This window comes from Megalobrama amblycephala, linkage group LG11 (assembly GCF_018812025.1).
Source record: "Megalobrama amblycephala isolate DHTTF-2021 linkage group LG11, ASM1881202v1, whole genome shotgun sequence".
In the NCBI taxonomy this organism is placed as follows: domain Eukaryota; kingdom Metazoa; phylum Chordata; class Actinopteri; order Cypriniformes; family Xenocyprididae; genus Megalobrama; species Megalobrama amblycephala.
In genome coordinates, this window is record NC_063054.1 from 24089552 (window position 1) to 24115073 (window position 25522).

The 25522-nt window shown below is 35.5% G+C and overlaps 1 protein-coding gene across 2 annotated transcripts in view; it reads right to left on the bottom strand.

Annotated features, from left to right (window-relative positions):
* Nucleotides 1–2557: 2557 nt before the first annotated feature.
* Nucleotides 2558–25522, bottom strand: part of usta (uronyl 2-sulfotransferase a) — a 73670-nt gene continuing 50705 nt past the window's right edge. The window contains exons 3-8 of one of the 2 annotated variants that reach the window (XM_048206882.1): nt 18915–19082; nt 14722–14801; nt 14467–14620; nt 5724–5821; nt 4653–4810; nt 2558–4396 (exon numbers count right to left, since the gene is read on the bottom strand). In XM_048206882.1, coding sequence (XP_048062839.1) covers nt 4092–4396; nt 4653–4810; nt 5724–5821; nt 14467–14620; nt 14722–14801; nt 18915–19082 — 963 coding nt within the window. In that variant the 3' untranslated portion in view covers nt 2558–4091. The remainder of the gene's footprint in view (nt 4397–4652; nt 4811–5723; nt 5822–14466; nt 14621–14721; nt 14802–18914; nt 19083–25522) is intronic. The other variant, XM_048206883.1, reaches the window with a different exon arrangement.

The window sequence follows — 25522 nt, forward strand, 5'->3', positions numbered from 1 at the left end:
AAATCAGGCTTAAAATCTTCAAGTGTGTGGTCAGTCTGAAGGAACAAAACCTACCATCTTTGAAATCTCGCAAAAGAACTAAAAAAGACCGTCACTGAAATCTCATAACGAAACAAAACTGACCATCATTGAAATCTTATAATGGAACAAAGCTGATCGTCATAGAAATCTTGTAAAAGAAAAATGAACGACACTGAAAACCAACCAAATCATGTAATAAAACCGAACATCACTAAAATGTCGTAATGGAACAAAACAGACGTCATTGAAATCTCATAATGGAACATAACTATCATTTAAATCTGACTGCTGTTGAGATCTCCTAAAGTAACAAAAGTGACCGTAATTGAAATCTCATACACACTAAAAACTCCTGGGTTAAAAAGGGGTTCTTTCAACCCAGAAAAATGGGTTATTCTTTTTGACCCAAATTCTGGGTTAAATACCTGACCCAAATGTTGGGTTAAAATAACCCAACATTGTAGTTAATATAACCCAACTTCTTTGTCAAAAGAACAACCCCAATATCTGGGTTGAAATAACCCATAAATTAGTAGGTCCCTTTTTAACCAAAGGTCAAAGGTCAAAAATAACCTAACTTGGGTTACTATGCCAGTATGTCTTATTTCAGAAAATCAAACTTCAGGCACTTAGACACTTCGAGCACTTTTACATTTTTATTGCATTAAATTAAATTAAACTCTATATAAAAAACACACAAACTTGGACCTATTTATTTTAGGTCACACTGTAATAACATTAGACATTAGAAAAAATAGAAAAATAAACAACTCATTCTCTCTCAAACATTTGACAACATTCAATAGCTGTATTAAATTTGAGGGACAACATTTTTGATAGTGTCCTCATCTAAGAGTAGAAATGCATCCTCATCTATGTCTCCGCCTGAAAGAAGACAGAAAACAAGACAACATGAGTATTGTTAATAAGTCGAGACCATTGTGGACCACTCACAAGACACTCTTTGATTATCAAGCTAACAAATAATCACTTTTAAGGGAATGACAGTCTATACTGTCCATCTTTTCTTTCATTAACAAGTGTAATAATGACATTAATGCAAAGGTGAATATCTGGCCCATTATTATGCATAACAGCTTAAAGACAAGGCACAAGTATCTTTTAACTATAAGGGTTATAGCAAAATGAAACTGATTGAGATCTCGCAACTAAACAAAACTGACCAACACTGAAATCTTATAAAAGAACAAAATTGATCAGATTAAAAAAAAACACACACACACACACAAAAAGTATCCTAAACTGACACACAAAGACATCAAAAATCAGCACATCAATCTCAACAAAAGTGTCAATCAAAAGTGTCATGCCACAATGCATGCTAGGAACAAAAGCACAAAAATCCCAGCATGCATCACAGCATGAATAAATTCTGCAGCTGAATTGTCCTATTATTTTCTTTAATTCTAACTATTTTATTTTATTTTTTGCTGTGGTTTTTGTTCTGTCTTTTAGTAGCTTTTTGTGATGTATAAAGTTGATCTGATTGTCTGGATATTTTGTTGTCACCATTGTTGAGATTTATATGCTGATTACTCATATTTGTGTCATTGTAGTTTACTGTTTTCTGCTGATGTATCATCTAACTGATTTCTGCAGTAGTGTGATTTCATGATGTAGTAAAACAGGGTTTGGTACTTAAACGTTTCAATGGCACAACACAATTATTCCATTCAAATGACATCTGTGATTTATAGGCCGTTATGATTATAAAACCATCATCTGATCTCATTTCAGCTTTCTTTGATACTGCAAATGTGTTTAACACACACAATCACAATAGTCATAGAAAACAAGCATACAATAAGAGTTAAGAGCCCAACTAATGGAAACACCAATCACCATTATGGTGACTTCAAATGAACCAAACATGAGTGTTAAACGTCTGTTAAGAACTTCTGTAGATGAATGACAGAAATAAAGTAAATCTGGTTAGTAATATGTGAAGCTGTAATGCTGTTTGTGGAGTTGTTGAATCCTCCTCTGCTGAGATCTGGAGAGTTTTAAAGTCTTCTTTTATCTTCAGTTGATTTAATATAAGGCTCTTGTGTTTCTGTTTGTCTCTTTTTTCTGTTCTCTTTGCTTCAGTGATTCTGCTTTTTAACAGGCTTGTTAATGCTAAGATGATTCTATAAATAATATATAAAGATTTTGAGGCTCAGATAATTCATTTCATTTCTGGAATTAATTTATTTTATTGCTGGTTTATTTCTTTGCTCTTGGCTGACATGTGGCATTGCTATGGTCTGCTTGTGGCTCAGATCTGGCAAACAGGAGCAGTCCACCCAAGTGCCATCATTCCACGCCACATGTGGCCCAGATCATCATACCACGCGTGACAGACCTGGGCCAGCACAAAGTTGCTATGCTATAATCCTTATAGCCTATAAAATAATGTTATTTTAAAAAGAACATTTAAATGATGGCTATAAAATAAGAAATAATCATTTGTAAGCACAGAATACAAAACATTTTCATACAGCAATTATGAACAAGTCCTACAAACAACAACAACTGCTGTTAAAATGCTTTTATTTTGAGAGCTTTCCCAGTAAAGGTGCAGTTAATTTGTAATGTTAGCCATTTTCATTCCATTTTGGTATTCAAAACAATAGCCACTGCTGTCCTTAAGTAACCTTTAGGTATCAGATGCTTTAATATTTGCCAGCTGTTAAGATGTCAAAAAACAAAAATATATCTGCTCTGTTTTTTCCTGAGATTCCTGAGATGGAATGCAATAATCAAAATATTGTACAATAAATTAAACAATATAAAAATCCACATCGAACACAAAACAAGTACATACACAAGTATATACTTAACTGAAAAGTTTAAGAGGAAAATGTTAAATTCTGTGAGAGCTTGTAGCTATAGCATCTATTTATTCATGTATTAATCATTTCACTTGACCAGAAAAATGCTCCAAGAGGTTGACCTGTAATGAAAATAAGTGGACCATTCTTTAATTAGAACACACTACAGGAATAGGTGTTGATCTGCAAAGCAGCATGTTAATGATCTAGAAATATAAATGGGTTTAAAACGCAATTTACAAACTCATATTCCCACAAAATTTCACATTCATTCATTCATTCATTCATTCTTTTTTTTTTTTGTCCTGTTGTCAAACTTGTTTTCCTATGTGCTGTCTGAACATTGTTTAGATATAACTAGCTGGGTATTGTTTGATATCCCAGTAGCTTCACAGTATACACTGCTGAGCAATACAGACTGTGACAAAATTGTATAGCTGCTTGAAACACCATGTACCAAATGAAACGTAGGAGCCTGATTTTATGCAAATACTGAACACAACAGATCAAAACATCCACATTAAACATTTTAGATAAACAGTTTGCTGCATTTGACATCTTGCAGACATTCAAAAGTGTTTGATTCACTGTACAACCCCTTGCATGTACAATATAATAAGAAGCTTTCAAAAAGACTTGCACTGAAGTTCTGGCACAGAGTTGCAGCAGGTTTCTAAAACCAGAGGAGGAAGTGAGTGATTAGATGATCAGATCTGACTGGTGTTTTGAGTTGTTTACTGCGATTACAACTATATCTCGCAGTAATCCTTTTCACTTTGAAGGTTTGGCACTTTGTTGAGATCTTGCCTCTATTACATAGTCTGAATGTGTTTGCGTGTGAAAGCGTGGGTTGAGTCAGAGTTCACCCAGGTTCCAGGTGACTTCCACAGCATCTCATTTTGCTATACCACAATTAGTTCTTCCCTCCATTTTGACAATCCAGCAACATCCCTGTAATTCCAATTGTGTATCATCTCACCAGGAAATGACCACAACCAACTGCTTAATTTCATAAACATGAACAAAATCATTTCGTCATAATTGTTAGTTCTTTAAATAACTACTCAGACCCTTTTTTGCTCCTCTTGAGAGTGTCTCGAAGGGCCGTCCCGTTAAAAACACGGGGATCACTATTACACACCCAATTTTCACCTGGGAATGTTGACTACCTCCTGATTGGACATAGACATCAAGCTTATGAGATATCTGCCATGCCTACACCTCCATGGCTATTACTCAGGGCTGAACCATCCAGATGTTTGCATCCTCTTGTCCCATGTCCTCCTCTTCTTCCTCTTCCTCCTCCTCTTCCAAAGGCTCATGGGTCCTAAGGGCAAGCTCACGGAGGAAGTCAGGTTCATGAGCTGAGTTCTGGGAGGCGGACTTGAGGCCGATTTTCTTCTTGGTAAGATGGAACTGGTCACGAATGAAGTTGTAAAAGTCGTACTCGTACTTCATCCTTTGGTAAAGCACCTGCAGGGCCTCTATAGTCGGCATGTGTTTCTTCACTGTGCCTGTAAGGTTCCCCATCTTCCAGAATGCTGCAGAGAAATCAGATTTACAAAACTATGAGCCACAAAGAAAGCTACAGTATGCAATTCAAAATTGCTAAAAAATAATGTAGCACATCAGTTTAAAGATGAGTTTCAGAAGATTTAAATACTGTTTTGAATTTTATCACCTCACCAGGTTTAAAATGCTCTTTCCTTTTTATTTATATTTGCATTAGCATTCATTTTTTTACATTTCTGATTTAATTTCTCACATATGCATTTAAAGTAATTGAATAAAACACACCAGGACTCTTGTAGATGGTTAGCACATCACTAAAGTAGTGAGGTAGGAGTCTCTCCAGCAGGAGCAATACATCCTCCAGCTCTTCCAGAATCCCCACAAGCAGGAAGTTCTCTATAACATTTCGTTTGGCCCTCTCCAAAGCCCAAACTCCAGGCTCTCTATAGCAGACAAAGAAAAATTACAATTATTTGACATGAAAACATCCAAATATTTCAGTTTGCTTAACTGAAGAGATTCTTTGTGATGCTCATTCTTCTGCAAAACCCACAAAAGTAACAAAACAGTCTTGGTTTCCATTGACTTCCATTGTATTTTTTTTCTCCATACAACGGAAGTCAAAGGGAACCGAAACTGTCTGGTTTTCAAAATATCTTGCGGGTGAGTTTAACTGCTGAATAGAAATAAAATCTGTATGATTACAAAACAGCGTATAATCATCACATATAGCAATACTCACCCATATGTTTAAAATGAGTTATAAAAATACCAAAGGCGTAGGTTTGATTTTGACTTTGGTGGGGACAGAAGGAGGAGATAAAAAAACAAAACTTTATTCAGGAACATTAAGGTTTTTAGTCTACATGGACAATTAATCAATTCTGTTATAAATGAAAGGTAATGATGAGATGGAGCAGTTAAACAGAGATTTAACTTTACCTTTACTCTGTCCATAGTGCAATTGTCAAGAAGTGTTGTTTTTAATTTTGTGGACATTTGAGCTAACATTTTGCTTCATACATTCAGCTCAATAACATTGAGTTAAAGTTAAAGAGTGTAAACTTTATCATTCAACTGAACTGTGTACATAGGCTGTTTCAAACACTTACTCTATCCATGCACGTTCTTGAAAGAGCATGGTTTTCTTACATATTTACTATGACTTCTCTGGGAATGTTAATGCAATGACCCATTCAGATGCATCAAAGATTACAACAGTGGTTACCTATAAATATATTTCATTTTTTTAAATTAAAATTATTGCAAGGGATAATTTAGTTTTGCTGAATATTGGTAGGGGCATGTCCTACGCCCTTCATCAACGTCAATACCCAAATGATGGGCCATAATTACCTGCACTGAGGGTGTTGTCCACAAAAGTATGGAACAATGTAGAAGAGGCGTGGGTTGGAGCACTCTGGGTAGTTCTCCATGATGCAAACGTTAATGTCCTGCAATGGAGAAATGGGCAAATGAGTCAGACAGACAGAACTACAGCCAAAAAGAAATCAGCACATTGAACAAAAAATGCTTATAAATCATAGACATGCACATTTTCACAGGACTATATGCTTTATACTGTAGCAGCTCCATAAAAAGTACCACCAATCTGTTGTAGTGAACACAAGGGGGCACCACTTACACAAACATTAAAACAAGTAGTCTTTTGTGGCGGCACCGACTGTTATCTTTAAATAAACGCATCCAAAATTATCTGGATCCAGTGCAACAATGTTTTATCACTTTATTTGATCCAAAAACTATAATTAACTTGGGGAACATTCAATGGGAAGATATGTAAAGGCAATCCACCCACACTCATATGCACACTTATTTAAAACACACAACAGGAGAGGCCTATGAAAGCAATGTATTTTAATTCCATTTTTATCTAGCAAAAAGAAACCAGACTACAAGGCCTGAGAAGACCAGACTAAAGAAGTCCTGAGATAAAAACAAATCAAAACAAAAACATGCCAATTCTCTCTGTCCCTTGTGTATCAAGACTACAATACATGTGAAGTCCTCTGAGAACAACATGGACAAAAGATTATATGGAAAAACAAGGGAGAAACGAAAGATGTGGAAGACGACAATATGCAATTTCCTCAAAACAACAATTGCTATAATGATACTACATTAAATTTGAGAGAACTTATTACATGCTGAAAAGTAGATGGTCAAGATGACATTTCTTGGAAAAGAGGGCAGTTTGTCAAGTTAACAGCCTCGTCTCTAACCCGCGCACAAGAGAGGTTAAGTAAAGACCACATAGCCACGAGGCTCCAGACTCCACGCACTCCTTCCCTTTCATGAGCCCCAGGTGGGGGAATCACATGCAAGCCGTGGGTCTAGAAGAGAAGGGCCCTCATGCTGGCAGGTAGAAAAACATACTCGGAGTTATTTCAGCATTAATCTTTCACAGTAGAATGGCCTTTGCGCATGCCAAGTATGAGTCGACATGTGAACATTATTTCTCTGCCTTTCATTAAGCACTAATTCAGAAAATGAAAAGTCCCCTAAAAGTGAAAAACATTTGCAATATATCTTGATCAATCTGGAAGATTTTAGAAATTTACTTTGATCATCTCCATATCCTGATTATTAAAAGCATGAATGTTTTTCAATTATCAGTCACTTTTGTTTCGCCAGTTTTGTTTGACCCCACAAAATGGTGGGTGATTTATATAGTTTTGGAAATTTTTTTGAAAAGGTTTTCATTTTGAGAGTTTTTAAATATCAGTCAAATGGCTTATTTTTTATTTTTTTACTGTCCCCCTCCCATTTTTTCCCTAATTTATAAGCTGGCTTTCACTTTCAGAGTTTTTTAATGAGTCAACTGGCAGTTTTTTTTTACTGTCCCCCTCCCAAATTCTGTACTTCCACTTTCCACAATACCTCACATTCCAAATATTTGAGTGCTTTCGTTTCTTTTACTCCACTAAATTAAAATGGTGGTCAGATTTTATAATGCAATTTATAAAAATATGCACAGGATACATTTCACTCCTAAATCAAAGAACTATTATGAACATTATCCTTTTTTTTTTTTTTTTTTTTTTTTTTTTTGCATCACATCAAAACTCATATGTTAGCTGGGATGATTTTTTAAACAGTATTGAACATTAACAAACATTGGAAAATGTTACAATTTTTACTCCATTTAAAATAAAATAAAATAAAATAAAATAAAAGATTATTAAATTAAAAAAGTAAAGCATAAAAAGAATCATGATAAACATAAATTTAGTCAAGTGTGTCCAAACATTTGACTAGACAAAGGCTTGATCGTCATGATATTTATAGGTATAAGCAATGGAAAAATTACAGTAATTATGCACATCGATGCCTGAACATTATTACCTGTAGATAATATAACATGCGCAGCATTCTGGGGAAACTTAATTCGCTTGTGAACTTGGGGGGAAAAAAAGCAGTTTGCTGTTTAGCTTGATTTCACTGATCTATAAACGTGTTCATTTGTTGACAATATCAAGCTGATGCACTGGCGATTTCTTCAAAGCAGTGGAGCTCCAGGAGGGCCAGTTCCTTTAACAATACTCACTCTGTGTGTATCTGAATAGAGTCTAAAAGCCAAGAGCGCATCAATGTCCTTTCATCCGCATCTCCACTCCGTCCCAATGGAGACGCATACAACTCTGATGGATATGCGCTTTGAACGCACAGATGCTATTGCTGAAAGAAAAACAAGTAATGTCCCATTTGGGCTTCCGTTGACTTTTTGGTGTATAAAAAGGAAACAAGTATTTAAGTTAAGAAAGCCAGATGGTCAAAAGGGCAAATGTCTGCGGAGAACAAAAGGAACAGAAATGTCATCCTCTAACAGATCACCAATTACGCAGCAACTTAGAGAACAACATACTCAAGCCCTGAAGAGATAATGATGCCTTAAAGCTGCACCAGACATTTAAAACCAGCAATTAAAAACAAGTTCAATGACGAGGAAGATGCTGTTTGTTGGAGTGGAGAAAAAAGAGACTATAAAAATAAAGAAAGTCTGTTTGGATATATGAAATTACATATAAAAAGTTACAGCAAATGTCTAGTGTGCTTCTGGCAAACATCCCGAGCAGTAAAACGGGTCAGTCTTTCTCTCTCTAGAAGGACCCACTTCAGCTCAGGTGACACACTTATTTGGCCTTGTGTTCTTGATTCAGTCCCAAGGTGGCCATTTCACTAAGCACCTAGGAACACAGCCATTGCAATTTACCCCTAAACTACCTCCAGATGGACGTCACCACGCAACACGCTCTGCCTCACATGAAAGAAAGCATTTTTCTGTCTGGAAAATGCTACAAAAAAGATGAATGCAAATAATAAATAATACTGGTTACTGCATACATAATGTGTGGCTGCATTAAGAGTCGCCACTGTTTGAGCAAAGCAGAGATCAGATGAGAGACGATTCGAGACTAAATGAGATGACAGGATACGATAGGAGAAATGAGAACCTGGATGAGTTCCACTAACGGGGGCAATTTACTTCCTATGTGCGCACACCACACACACGGTTCAGCTTTAATGTTTCCAGTCATTAGTAAACATGGGCAGTACTACAGCTTTGAAGGTCTGCCAGCATTTCTCACACAATGACCTTACAGAACAACTGAGTTTGTTGGCACAAGTACATTTAAGATTTATCAAAAGTGACAGTAAAGATTTCTATTTCAAATAAATGCTGTTTTGAACTTTCTATTCATCAAACATATTTCTATTCATCAAAATATTAAGCAGCACAACAGTATAATAGAATGATTTCTGAAGGATCATGTGACATTGAAGTCTGGAGTAATGATGCTGAAAATTCTGCTTTGCCATCACAGGAATAAATGACATTTTAAAATATATTAAAATAGAAAACAGTTATTTTAAATTGTAATAATATTTAAAAATGTCACTGTTTTTACTGTATTTTTGATCAAATAAATTCAGTTTTGGGAAGCATGAGAGACTTCTTTCAAAAACGTTAAAAAATCTTAAACCCCAAACTGTTTCAAAGGTAGTGTACATTTTCATATTTTAAGCATGAGACTTGAGATAAAAAGTTTTTGTGCCTAAACGTATACTAGTATATCTTTTTTTCTCTGTATCTGAGTTTTTTTCACACCAGAGGACCATCTGAGACAAAACTGGGCCACTGAAGCCACCTAGCAGAACATACTCACATATTGTATACACACTTTAAGGCCCGGTTTCACAGACAGGGCTTAGATTAAGGCAGGATTAGGCCTAAATTCAATTAGGACATTTAAATAGATTTTATAAATGTGCCTTAGAAAAAAAAAAAAAAAAAACATCACTGGTGTGCATTTAGTCAAAACAATATCACTGACATATTTTAAGATATGTCAGTGCAAGTTGCTTCCAGTTAAAACAGCTCAAACATGCATTTCAGTCTAGGACTAGCTTAATCCTTGTCTGTGAAACCAGGGGAATGTGTTGAAAGGAAACCAGCTTGTAAAATTTCAGTCACACCAGGTGAGAAAGTCCTACCCCCCTCCTTGTCCTTGTGAGCATGGCCATTCCTCTAACACACACTTTATAAAATCACTTCACATGCTCCAAACATATGGGACAACTCTGCAATATCCAATTATCTTCCAGCATCCAGTTGTAATGCAAATGTGTTGGTGTTGGTGAAATCATGTGTCTGACGTTGAGTGTGTGTGTGGGCGTGCACATCCATGCAGACTGCGGGGGAATTCCCAAGTACGTCACAGATTATAATAATTAAATTCAAAAGGAAAGATCAAAAATGAAACTTCAATAGCATACCATCTGAAGGCTCATTCCTGACTAAGGGCCCAGCTATTACAGACACATAAATTAAGCAAACAGATATGTTTAGTGTGAGATAGATCACAAGCCACAGTAATCCTAAACTATAAAAAAAGATATGTGGTTAACCAGGCCTCCAGGAGGAGAGGAGATCTTAAGAAGAGGTTATGTTCTATATGGTGAAGGTCTGATTATATTTATTGTAGTCTCTCATTAGCTAAGATAGGTTCAACTCCTATCATAACAGAACTGCTACTGTCATGTGTCTTCCTTTAAGATTACAAAAATGGTTATATTAAAATGGTTAATGGGGAAAGATATTTGTTAATTATTGATAGAAATGTAGTGTGATATGGATTTAATAGGGGTGTGACGAGATCTCGTGGCACGAGATCTCGCGAGACTAAACTGTGACGAGATTTCTCGTCGAGGCGAAAAGTAGTCTCGTGATGTTGCCATGACAGAGTGTTAGGATGATTAGGAAAGAATATGCCACCGCTACGTTTACATTATGCCTCCACTGTCGTTTTGCTTTGTATTTAAATAAAAAAAAACATTTAATTCAGTTGGATAACGGTCGCCGCCGCTCCATATTTACAGAGTACACGCGACCGTTTAAAAGTGAAAGTAAACGCGCGCGCGCATTCAAACGTGATTTCAATACCCCGCATTTTGAAAGCGGCTCACTGATGAATACAGATATCTCTCAGTATGAAAGCTATTTTAGGCTGGGCAGTGTAGTTGTAACCATCTCTCAGCTCTGTATCAAAGAAAAATTTGGTCTTATTTGATCTTTGAATATTGAGAGAGTGCGATTATGGTTGCACTTATTGTAAAGTGTTACCATAAAAATAAATAACAGTTGTATTTACTAGTACAAACAATAAGGTTTCATTTGTTAACATTAGTTAATGCACTGTGAGCTATCATGAACTAACAATGAATGACTATTTTTATCAACAAAGATTAATAAATACTGTAGCAAATATATTGCTTGTTGTTAGTTGATGTTGGTTAATACATTAATGTTAATAAATGAGACCTTATTGTATAGTGTTACCATTTTTATTTATACTGTTTTTATTTCTGTGATCAGATTGTGGAGAGGAGTTCAGTTAGGAGGTCAAAAGCTGTAGAAGCTCATAATTCATGTACAGTAAGATCTGAAGAGAAGCCAGTCAGTTGAGTTAGTGGCAAAACCTTTTACATTACTTGAGTATTGTTGTCTTTTACTGCATATGATAATTCAGTCTCAGAAAGTAGAACTGAAATGACATTCATTACAAAATGATTAGTTAAAACATTTCAAATACACCTGCAGAATATTTTTTCTAGTCATGTATTTCGCCATCTTGTCTCGTCTCGTGAACTCAATCTCGAGTCTCGTCTCGTCTCGTGAGATACTGGTCTCGTCACACCCCTAGGATTTAATATTATTTAAAGTGAGCTAGCAACATTTTTAATCTATAAAGCAATTAAAAACTGTCCATTAGTATTCCCAATCATTTTAAAGTCTTTGGTCATCTTTATTCTTGGAACCACATACATTTTTGAGTCAATAACCTGCGCTGCAAAATTAGATTTTTTTAAACTAATGACTATTATTGGCACTAGTAAATACTATATATAATATACTATATTATATATATATATATATATATATATATATATATATATCCCTTGTGCGGTCTTCGTTTAAGGGACTTTTATTTTAAATTTTATTCTGTTTATTAATGTTTTTACTCAACATTTGTGCAGTTTTTGGAGGATTTGTGATATCTTTTAAATTTATATTTATATAGCCCTGCAGCCATCTACTGTTAAAAGTGATAGTTTTTTTTTTTTATTTTAAAACTGCATTTTTCAAAAGATGGGCAAAAATCTTACACTAAACCATGTCAAATTATCCATGTTATCCACATGAATGAAAGTTAGAAATCTGGGCCTTTTATAAAGTGAATTTTACATAAAAAGCTGTTCATGCATAAAAACCTATTTCAAAAAATATTTATTAATTTATTTATATAAATTTAAAAGATATCACGAATCCTCCAAAAACTGCACAAATGTTGAGAAAAAACATTAATAAACAGAGTAAAATTATATCATATATTATGAAATGTCACAATTTAAAATAACTTTTCTATTTGCATATATTTTAAAGACTAATTTAGTCAAGTGATGGCAAAGCAAAGTCTTCAGTGTCACATTACAATTATATTCAAATAAAATGGAAATTTTTGTACATGGTTCAGATGACATTACAAATACTATAATAAAACCATATTTCGGTTCACTGGAAGGAAATGTGAAATCAGCATTCAGGAATTTAGGTGTTGTTTTTGTTAAAAAAAAGTAGTTCAGAACTATTTCTCAACTATGAGTTCAACATTCAAGATTTGAAAAGGATCATAAAATTTTTATTTCATCACGTCTTGATTACTGTAACGCGATGGCACCTGTCTCAGCTAATCTTGTTTGTATAAGTTGGCTTTTACTTAGCCTATGTTGTTAATGTGTTGGTCTGTTATTGAGTTATCTTGTTTTATCCATTGTGAACTGAACTTACAATATTAACTGAACCATGCTAACCTGCCAAATCTTGACCCCTTCTCAGTAGAAATATTCATAGATTAATCTCATTACACCAGGCACAAGATGAGTTAACAGAGAAAGTGGCCTGGACTGAATTAACTAGCAAGAAAAAGTCCCAGTTAATGTTCCAGATTAATATGTGTCTGGGAAACTGGCCATTTATGTTTTATGAATAACAGATATAAGCCATAATTCTGTCACAATCCTTAGTCGACTGATGTAATTCTTCAAGCAATGCCAATTTTTCAAGTGATTGTCTTTAGTTTCAGCATTTTTTTTTCCAAATCAAAGATTAGAGCATTTAGCAATGCAACTGACTAAAAAAAAACAAGCATGACTAATCAATTCCTGAACATTCTGCTCACATTGTCTGAGCTAATTTCCAAACATACAGCCAGACTCCTGCACCCGCTCTCACAAACATATTACAATGTGCAACAAATTCATTCCCAAGGGGAATTAAATTCCCAAAGTCAAGTCACTCCATGGTCATGCTGCAATTTTCTATGTAAACTGTGCATGTAAGTACAACTTCTGTTTGAATAGGTAAATTACTAGTTTATTGTATGTAGCTCTGTTGCAGTACACTAAACTACAGTAAGCCCTTCATATCACTATGCAGATGTTTATGTTTGAACCTGTGCTCACTTCACTAAGTACAGCTGCATCCCTATCGGAAACAGCACAGACATGACTGAAACACAAGAGAAAGACAGCAAGAAAAAAAAAGTGTTGATGCACAAGATCAACAAAGAGCATGTGAATGTGCTTAATGGGACTGAGTTTCTGTGCCTAATTGGGTGTTTCTTTAACTACGAAGGGTGGGAACGAAGCTCAAGGGGTTAATTTGACCACAAACAGTAGATATACACACATTTATTTTTTGTCCTTTTTTTTTGCCCAGAATGAACAAGTGACATTTCCACCACACTGCAAATGCAGTATTTTAAAACTCTGAATAAATAGTGACCATTGCTAACACTGTCTACACTGGATGTGGCGCAATGCAAAACTGATGCTCCGTTCTATTTATGACATACTCCATGCACTTGCGCAACTTCTGACACGGACAAATTGATTTGCAGCGGTGGATTTGACGTGTCCAGTGGATTTGACGTGTCCAGTATGGACATGACAATGGTCATGTCTGGTGTAGACATTACAATTTTATGTATTCTAAATACAATTAAATAATATTACACTTTTTACAACTTGAATGGAAATGACAATGTGTGATATTATCTCAAGCATGCTCTTCACTGACATTTTTGTATCCTCAATAACCAAGTGCACTAACCTTATTATATTATATATATAAAAAAATTATATTAGGGGCAAAATTGATGGTTGTGGTGAAAATTACACCACAAAAGATGGAAAGTCTGAAATTTATGAATTTTTTTTACCCAATATATTGAACAGATTTATTTCACTTTTTATTTGTTTAGATTATCATAACTTGAAAAATGTAAAAATGAATATTTTTGTCATGGAGTCATATTTTAGTGAATTTTCCAAGACTTTTATGTACTGTAATCTTCATATAACAAAAATTTGAAACGTGTTAGTTTTTATAAAGCAAGGAACATAAAAGTGCCTGTAGTTTAAGAAATATCTGATTAATAAAATGTCAGAAAATAATAAAGAAGGAACTCCGAACAAGAATTAGAAGAAGAGGAGGAATTTAGAAAGAGCCTCTGACCAAATATCTCTCGTCATCTTTCATCTGGGGTGTGCGGATCAAGTGATTCTGCTCTCCTCTCCAGTCCCCAAAGCGACGAAAAAAGTAATTGGAGAGGAAACGGTTAATGGGATCCCTGATGATGTTTATGTAGACAGGCTGTTCTATCCTAAACCTGAAAAAGAAAGAGACAAAGAGAATAATAATTTAATGGCAACAGTTTTTATCTTAGTCCTGATCAGATACATTCAGATAAATAATTCCTGATTTGCTTACCTTGTGAAATTGAGATAGTGAACATGTCTGGTGTACAGAAAAGGCTGTGGAATAGTGCTAATGTTTCTCATCAAATCCACCTGGCAAAAAATCAACACAAATAAACAGATCAAAATGCATGTTACATAACCATTCATGAGACTCTTTTCATCCAGCAACACTGAAAATTATGATAAAACAAAATAGTAATGGGGTGCAACATGTTACAATCGCAGATCCCGCAACAACAAAAATAATTCAACCACCAGAAGCATTGGCAGCACGAAATGTAATTATATATCTTTCCTGTCAAACAAATAAATAAAACACTCACAAACTAATGAATCACAGGGTATATACCAAAATCAGCCATAATTAATTGAAGTGGCTGTCATCAGTGGCTATAAAACAATAATTCTTCAGCCACAGCGATGGATCTAATTCAAAAAATAAACCATAAACGTAAAACATTGCAAACAGGCCTCTGAGCTTCAGAATCACACACACAGACAGACCAAGGAAGCATTCCTCGCGTGGATGGTGCGTGGTGCAGTGGAAAGAAGCTGACTTCTCATTACCTTAATGTTTCCTAATGAGGGCCAGCTGGGGACCCAGTCAGCTCTGATAGAGCCCATGTGTCCCTAAATGCATGTTACGGTCTCTACAAACATACATACACAGGCATAAGGAGACTTAACAATCCCTATAACGGATCACCATATGAGGAGCAGGATGGCGTAATGTTGTTCTGGTGTGCCAGGACGGTATGTGTAGAGTGCTGCTTTTTGTAGCACTCAACAATAAGTTCCAGAAGTTTCCGTCCTTGGAAAAGACCACCCTCAGAATTGAGATTTCATACCGAAATTTAAACCTATTTATGTCCCTCCCTCTCTTGCCCCACATCTCCGTCAAACAGCTTACCACACTGTAACAAGTGCACTGCTTAAGCTTTGATCTTTTATCAAACGCTGTGTTAAAGCCAAAACACACATTCTGTAACAACCTGAGGTAGTGACATCATCTTAATGAGATTTCCTGTGCTGTAAATGCTTATATGGGCACAGACATGGCCATACAATGTACGAGGTGTTGGCAGGGCCACATCAGAAGTAACACCTCAGGTTGTGTGACACTGGGTAAGCTGTCTGTGGTTTAGTGTTTTGAGGCTAATTAAAAATGTACAGGTCTTATTATAATTGCACGACAGAATAAACAAGAGTGTGACCTGATGCTTTATTTTGCTTACTAATACACTGTTTAGGCAATATAGCAATTTTGGTTTATTTAAAAAATAATAATAATAATAGTTTATTTAGTGTTTTGTGCTGCAACTTGTCAAATGCCAGAATGGCAACTGGAATAGTCATATGAACCACTTTTATGATGGAATTTTCATATTTGTCTGACAGACTTTTCTGTGTGCATTTGAAATTCCCCTTTAATGACAAAACCTTGTTCTACACAATCATATAATGATGTGAACATTATGATTGTTTAATAGAGAGGAGGTTCATTCATTTGTCTCATTGAAAGGTCTGTTAAAAACAGATTGAACATTCCCTCTATACACACAAATAAACTTTCTTCTCTAAATGAGAGTTTTATGACCCTTATCCCGCAGAGAAATTTGCATTTGTTTAAGAGTCTCTGCAGATGCTCCAATGCCACTAACAGGCAATCAGTCACAATCACAACTGTCAGCCAGAGAAAACAAGGACTGGAAATAAACTTAACGCACACAAAGAACGTTACGCTAACTAATTAAGGACGAAGCCGAGGGGTTAATTCTCCAAGCGAGGTCAATAGTTTATCAGATTATTAAACTTTAAAGGTGCCCTAGAACCAGTTTTAACAAGATGTAATATAAGTCTAAGGTGTCCCCTGAATGTGTCTGTGAAGTTTCAGCTCAAAATACCCCATGGATTTTTTTTAATTAATTTTTTTAACTATTTTGAGCCATAATTACATATGCACCGATTCAGTGCGCGGACCCTTTAAATCTCGCGCTCCCCCGTCCCCGAGCTCTCGACTGCCTTAACCAGCATAAACAAAGTTCATACAGCTAATATAACCCTCAAAATGGATCTTTACAAAGTGTTCGTCATTCATGCTGCATGCATGCATCGATTCCTGTGAGTATAGTATTTATTTGGAGGTTTACATTTGATTCTGAATGAGTTTGAGGCTGTGCTCTGTGGCTAACGGGCTAAAGTTAACATTACACACTGTTGGAGAGATTTATAAATAATGAAGTTGTGTTTATGAATTATACAGTCTGCAAGTGTTTAATAATGAAAATAGCGATGGCTCTTGTCTCCGTGAATACAGCAAGAAACGATGGTAACTTTAACAACATTTAACAGTACATTTGCAACATGCTAACGAAACATTTAGAAAGACAATTTACAAATATCACTAAAAATATCATGTTATCATGGATCATGTCAGTTATTATTGTTCCATCTGCCATTTTTCGCTGTTGTCCTTGCTTGCTTACCTAGTCTGATGATTCAGCTGTGCACATCCAGACGTTCTGCCCTTGTCTAATGCCTTGAACATGGGCTGGCATATGCAAATATTGGGGGCGTACATATTAATGATCCCGACTGTTACGTAACAGTCTGTGTTATGTTGAGATTCGCCTGTTTTTCGGAGGTCTTTTAAACAAATGAGATTTACATAAGAAGGAGGAAACAATGGAGTTTGAGACTCACTGTATGTCATTTCCATGTACTGAACTCTTGTTATTCATCTATGCCGAGGTAAATTCAATTTTTCATTCGATGGCACCTTTAATTGTGTTTAAATGATACACATCAAAACTAGACATTAAACCCTTTTATATTGAGTTATTTAATCCATTTTTTACCTAATCAGTGAAAAGTACGGACCCACCCTCTCATTCATTCTTATTATAAAATAATTTCCACATTTTAGAATACAATTAATGTCATGAAAGCAATAAAATAGCACAAATATAAATATGGACGTTATGAAGTGACCAAAAGTATTAATCAAATCAATCTTATATTTTAGCTTCTTCAAATTTATAAATATAAATACATTTATTTACACAGCAAATACTGTTCAAATGAGCTTAAATGGATTATTTTAAAAATATTTATGTAAGGTGACTGAGTGCGGTCCCACTGGTTAAACTTTTCATATGACACCATCACACCTTCTTGTTTGCTCCTGCAGTAGTTTCACCAATAAGGTATGGACATTTGTTTATTTAAGATTTTCAAATAAGTAATCTCAGTCTCAAACAGAAAGCAAAAGAAGATATTTTGAAGACCGGTGGGGTTCAGATAACTTTCATTGTATGGACGAATACTGTTTGTCTCCAAATAAATGAGAGATGCTCAGGCTGTTCAAGGACATCTAAAACTATGAGCACAATTTGCATATTCATATTTGGGTTTTCATATTTGCTTATTTTGTTTTGGGTTTTGTCATTCCATGCTGAAATCTTCTGAAAATCTGAAAATTTTATGCTGTAAGAAAACATTCGAAGAATATCTGATAACACACCGAGAATCACTTTCATTTGCTCTTTTCCGCTCTCTCTCATCTTTCTGAACACACACCAGCATTTAGGACAGTTAGTCTTTCTGATGGCAAAGAAACCTGTATGTGTTCTGAGCTTACTCCTGTAAACACACACATTTAATATTAGCTTTGAGTATTTACCGTACATCTAACCAGTTTACACTCTAAAACTTATGAATAATGTATCACTCACAAAATCATTTTATTCTGGGGTTCTGGAAGGTCCCATGCTATCCAGAAAGAATTATGAGTGTACTCTGGGATATAGACAGAATTTCCAGTCAAAAAGTCTTCAATTTCATGTTAGTCACTTTTATTTCCCTCTCACACTCAACAAACGTATATGAGTGTTATTTAATCAGCTTATTTATTTTAGCTTTTCATAGAATGAGTTTAGCTGTGTGGAGGTGTGGCGGCTTGACTCTACCCAAACGGGATGACAGAATATTTTCTTTTCCTCTCCGCAAAGGAAGAAAGTGTGTGTTTTTCTCCACAATGAGTGCCATTCGGATGTGTTTCATTGCTGCTGGCATTCAGTGAGCATTTCCCTTGGCAAACACCTTTATTTAATCACATCAGCAAGTTTTCATCACAGTATGCTTTTTATCTTAGCATGCTATACAACTTTTCAGAGGCATTAGTTGCCTCAGTCATACACTCACCCATCCACTGACCTGCTCATGCTTTGTGAGTCTGGTTTTGTTATGGATGTCAGAGGACACCAGGTTAAACTGGTGCTTTTCTGCCAAAATCCTCAGCAGCAGGACAACTGTCCGACTTCCACACTTGCCAACCCTGTTGTAAATCACCTGACTTGGGAATGGCAGCTCCTAGAGATACAGACATTGAAATACATAGTTATTAGGAGAAAGAGGAAGAAGAAATTCTGAAATTCTGGCCAATTCTGACAGATATAATACATTTTATTTGTGACCAATAACTGTTAAATGATAAATCTTTACTAAAAGTCTAATCTATAAAGAGAACATTAGAAAATGAAAACAAGAATAAATTGTTTGTTTGCTAAAAGTGAATTTAGGCATCACATTACAGAATGTATAGAATGTACAGTAAGATATAAAAAGAAAAATAAATATATGAAGGAAAAATAATAATTTTGAAATATGCTATAGAATTATACGTTTTAATATTTGACGTTGTCTATTGTTATGCCTTTAAGTCAAGTGCTACATTATGGCAGAAAGAAAGAAAGAAAGAAAGAAAGAAAGAAAGAAAGAAAGAAAGAAAGAAAGAAACTGACATTTTGATGCTTCAAAAAGTTCATAAAGAGAATCCATATGAATTGAGCGGTTTATTCCAAATTTTCTGAAGAGACTCGATTGCTTTATATGATGCTTTTATCCACATAAACATTGATCAGACAATTAATATAAGGGCTACCTGTTTCCATTAAAAATATATAAACATCCTAAAATTGCAAAAATTTGATTTGTTTGAAGCAATTACAAAAACTATTTGGCCAGTGGAAAAGATGAGAATAACTCTTCTCTGAAAATGTTCACTGAAATGTATTTTATACAGTTTTGATTTATTTATTTATTCTAAAACAGGGCAAGGATAATGAATTATTATTTTAGCAATGTAACGTCCTGTACCTTTAAACGTGGTATCGTGGATGGGAATATGCATGGAAATAATGCGGATGAGGATATGCATGGTAAAACTAGGTGTTGTAAGCTCCATATATGGTTATTTGTGGGAGGAGACAGGGTGGAGATGTATGAACACACAATCTTCCTGAGACTGGGTTGAATTAAGGTAATTTTGCACAGGTTCTGGCATATGCATGGTTTTATAAATATGAATCTGCACACTTTTAGGATGAAATCTACAGAAAGTTTTATACACGAGGCCCCATATCTTTATTCACTACTCCACACCACCATAAGAATGGGTCTTTAAGAAACAGTCAGAGGAAATGTTTAAATTCCTGGATGATCATCCAGTGTGGAAAGAAGAATGGAATTCCCTGCAGGCCAGCATCCTAGATGAAACTGGGTTTGGAAGACTGCTCTGTCCCCTCAGCGTATGTAATATGAGAAATGCTCCTTAGAACCAACATTTGTGTCTAAAGCAGTCTATGCAATTATGTTTGAATGCGTGACATGTTTTTTAACTTCACTACAGCAGTCACGCTCACTTTTATTCAGGTCTGTAAACACACTGCCTTGTTACTACCTAAACAAGACCCCCTGCTGTCGGACCCCCTCAAGCCTTTTATTATTCTGTCTCTCTCAGTCTCACACTCCATAGTGTGGAACTGTGCTCTCTCCCAAAACAACAAATATGTTCAAGTTCACATAGAATGCCCTCTTTTCACCTCGCACACACATAAGAGGCCTTGTCTGAGCCCAGCTGCCTTGCCATTTCTCCCCCATCCTGTTTTCCTTCACTCAATCTCCATTTCTCTCCCTCTCTCGACATTTACTGTCTCACTCTTCTTAGATAATCACGCTTCTATATATGTCCTTCCTACTCTAATGCTAAATAAATGCGATTTTTAGATTGTTCTGTTTCAGAAGCCTTTTATAGATGCACTATGTTTACACTACAGTTCAAAAGTTTGGGTCAATAATATATATATTTATTATTTTAAGAAATTAATACTTTTATTAAGCAAGGATGCATTAAATTGATCAAAAGTAAGAGTAAAGACAATTACATTGTTAAAAATGTTCTATTTCAAATAATTGCTATTCTTTTTAACCCTGACAAAAAAATGTTTAGCACAAAAAGTATTAAGCAGCACAACTGTTTTCAACATTTATAGTAATGACAAATGTTCTTGAGCAGCAAATCAGCATATTAGAATGATTTCTGAAGGATCATGTGACACTGAAAACTGGTGTAATCAATGACTGCTGAAAATTCAGCTTTTGCCATCACAGGATACATTACATTTTAACTATATTTTTGCTCAATGCAGTCTTGGTGAGCAGAAGAGACATCTTTCAAGTACGTTAAAAAAATCTTACTGACCCCAAACTTCTGAACAGTAGTGTAGATTAATGCATTTAGCAGAACTGTTAACCCAAAACAATTCCAATGTACTTGAGTTTGCATTTTAACAGTACAAAATCAGTACAGGCACAGGATTCAAAGCCATGACCTTAATGTTGCTAGTGCCATACTTGATCAGTGGAGTTGCAGATGCTGGTAGTGGCCTGTACAGTGATGAGACTGGAGCTAACATACTTTGCTGTTGCATTTTTGTAGTACTGTGTGTTTGTTGAGTTCTTGTCAAATCTGTAAACGTCTGTTCAGAGTTTGTATGTTTTCCACAGCTGTGAGATGTTAAAACTGGTTGTTATCATTGCTGGCTTGGGGTCTTTTAGTAACTGTGGGGGTTTCAGCTACCAAAGACTTTCCCAAACTAGACATATCCACCTAAAACATTATGACCTAGGAAAATAGTGAAGATTTATAAATAGATCTTTTTATAGTAAACTGAAGCAGTCCTGGTTGAAAGAGGATGATTTATACACATGCACACATTGAAACTTTGATTACATTACTTTCATATTCAGGAGTACAGTTCTGCCAAGGAAATCAGGCTAAAACAAACATAGGTTGTCTCTTATGAAATCAAATCAAGCTTGAACACTATAATTAAATATGTCTGTTTGAGTCTCTTTCTATTTCAATCTCTGTCTTTGGACAGCTGCTGATGCACACAGTCTCATCTTTGTCCATCTTTTTGGCTCAGGGTCAAAGATGAGCATTCCAGTGAAGAAACTCTTTTGTCTTCTCTTTCTTATAATCCTTATTTTCTTCCACTTTTCCTTGCAAATATCTCATATATCTTGTAGACTTCTTATGCAGGATTTTAGATAATATAATATGATTATTCAATATTAAATAAAAATATAACTAGTTCAAATCTGCTATTACTTGAACTCTGGATTGTATAGAGAATATACTATAAAATTAGGGCTGTCAAAATAGAGTGCCCCAGGGATGACGCGTTTTTGTAGGCCAACCCAGAAGTTAGCGGCGCACGGGTTCCCTCGGTTGAAAGCCTATGCATTTTTCCCATAGACTTTTGGAAAATCGCAGAAAATAAGCTCTATGTTTAACAAAGGGTTATGACACTTATACGTTTTGTCTATCAAGATAATCTTTACAAGTGAACACAACATTTATAGATTTTGAAGTCTAAATAAAGTCGTCAGATATAAAAGGCTAACAGTAGATGCAGCAGCTGATTATGATATGCGCTGTGTATGAATACTTATCCACTTTTTCATGAGAAATGCTGTCCAAATGTCCCGTTTTTAATGATGACGTCTAAAGTCCCCGTCAAAGGAAGTAGTCCCTTTCAGCAATTTGTTAGCAACCGCCGATTTTAAGACCCAGTAAAATTTATAACTGGTGTGTTTTATGTCATAGATCAAAACGTGAAAGTATTTCGAGGCTTTGTTAACCACAGACCTTATTTCTAGCGATTTAGCAAAAACCCATTCAAAAAACCCATAGACTTTACGGCGTTGGAACCGGAAGTCCAATAATGCTAACTCGCTTCCGGGTTTTGCCTACAAAAATGCGTCATCCCTGAGGCACTCTATAACGCGTTAATTTCAATTAATTAATCTGAAGAAAAAAATAACGCGTTAAAAAAAATAACACAGATTAATCCATTCCGTATTGACCTTTGAACCTGGAGCCGTTCTAGCCACCATTCGACTGTAAAATGAAGGAGGGAGACGACTGCTGCGCTGACGGACAGAACGAGCAGAGAGCTCCTCCCTCATATGCGCGAGCTCTCTCTGTCTTCAAAGTAAGCACTGTCTTTGCACTCTCTCTACCTCACACATAATAATCTAAATCAACTGACACAATGCTAAAAGTTCGTAAGACCGAATCCATGTTTCACGAGGCGCATTCGGAGGATGTTTTTCCTGAATAACCGCTGGGTGTGAATAGTGCTCAAAAGAACGTCACCATCTTCTCTGACAGGCGCTCTGCACGTGCAGCTGACATAAACCACACTTTCAGTAAACAAAAAGAAAATCCTATCCAGTGGTGAAGTGTTTTCCGTGTTGACAAATCTTTTGCGATATCCTAATAACAGTCGCGATTCGCATGCAACGCGTCAACGTCCGCTAATGTCCAATTCGCGACCTAATGACTCATTTGAACAGATTCATTTTAATGAATCATGACAACAACTGATCTGTCCACACGGTCTATAATGAATCATTTACTCAAACAACTCTGAAATGAGAACATAAGTGTGCTTACCCCATTTAGCAAGAGTGGTTAGTAAAATTAGCCTTAATAATCCACAATATTTTCAGGTTATTTAAATGACAATGTGTAGTAAATTAGGCCTACCTATAAAATCAGTTAATTTAGACTGGAGTGAAGTGAAACCAGAACAAAGCAAGTTGTTGTTAGCTAGGTGCATTCAATTGTATATGGTAGAAAATTATATTATTAGTTAATATAACTTCTAAATGCTACTTTTTAATACTTTTCAGGTTTAGCAAAAAAGCATCTTCTCTTACAAAGCTATAAAATAACTTTTTTTTTTTTGCAAAGAGGGCAAGAAAGAATTACAGTGAGAGTGACGGGTACTTTATTGTCAGTATCGGGCTCACAGATCACGTGGGTAGGACACTTTTTACTGTTTGTGTGGATGACCATGTCTGTCACCACCAAAGACCATTTTTGACCCAGGAAAAATCCTGCATTGATTCATTTGAATTGAAATATTTAATACTTTCACAGCAAAAATTATGTATGCGATTAATTTCGATTAATTAATCAATCACAGAGTATGTAATTAATTAGATTAAAATTTTTAATCGATTGACAGCCCTATATAAAATATAACATGTACTACAAAACTTTCGCTTTGATATTGTTAAACACCCTCACAATTTGCTATGGGATGATTATCAGAATGTTTTAACAAATGTTTTACAGCACTGCTCCAAGGAGGCAGGTTATTTCATAAACTGTTAATAAAGACTTAATTGACTGTGGCATTGAGGCCTCTCCAGTGTATATTCAATACAAGACATGCCAATACTTATCACAGAACAATCCCTCTCTAGTTAGAAACAATAAAAAGTTCACATTTGTACAGGGTCATCGCTAAAATTCACAAGAGTACTTTTATGGGTGGACCCCCTCTCCTGTTCTCTTCTGGACTCTTTTGTCATATGCGAGTGCGCTCACACACAGTTCTCGGTACTATCAATGAATCATTCCAGCATTCCAAAGTCTCTGAATCATTTGAACCTATTTCATAGCAGAGACACAAAAACCAAAGAGAAAACCAAAAAGGAAAATAGCAGCGCAGAGAAATGAGAGTCACACTCTAGAGTTTTTTTTTGACCACAAAACACTGATTATAACACTGATTACAATCCCAGTTATAAGTCATTTGAAATCTACAGGGAAATCAATCCAAGTTCACTTATTCTCGCACGTGTAACAAGTGCTTTGGGACTCTCATCTTAAAACAACTGTGTCCTATAACACTTATAATGACTTCTTTTTCAACAAGTCTCTATAAAAACCATAGACAGACCACAGTGATGGCTTCAACCCTACTATTATGAAACAGACCCATCGTTCATCCTCTGAGCAAACCCAGCTGAAACTTTCACTGGGCTTAACCTCTTTTGCAGAGTGCGTGTAATGACACTTCTCTTAAATCAAGCTTGTTCTTTCCACTCGTTCTATTTCACTCGCTCACTCACTCTCTTTCTAATCTGTGTCAATGATCAGGGCTGTCCTCTCTGTAGGAAGTGCTGATAAGATTAGTTGTCATGAGTGTGTGTGTTGAGTTAACTTTCACAACTGCTTGTTTCACCCCTTTGTTGACCCTGAAAATAAAAATGAAAAACAAAATACTTTTTGAAAGGGTGAATGAACTCCAGGGTAAGGCTTGATGCTCACATTTAATGACATTTAAATAGAATGCTATTTAAAGTTATGTGTCGCCTAGCAGCAACCTAACACATCCCGGCATAAACGCTCCCTATAAATTATTTGTTATTAAACAAATCACTATAATTTGAACAGAAAAGCAAGCATGATCTCAAAGTTCCGCTATAATCAATGAAGCTGACTGCACAATGAATCTCTTATTTAGCCTACATGTTGTCTACACTTAGTTTGTTATAAGTTTAAGGATTAGTCCACTTTTAAATAAAATTTCATGATAATTTACTCACCCCCATGTCATCCAAGATGTTCATGTCTTTCTTTCTTTAGTTGAAAAGAAATTAATGTTTTT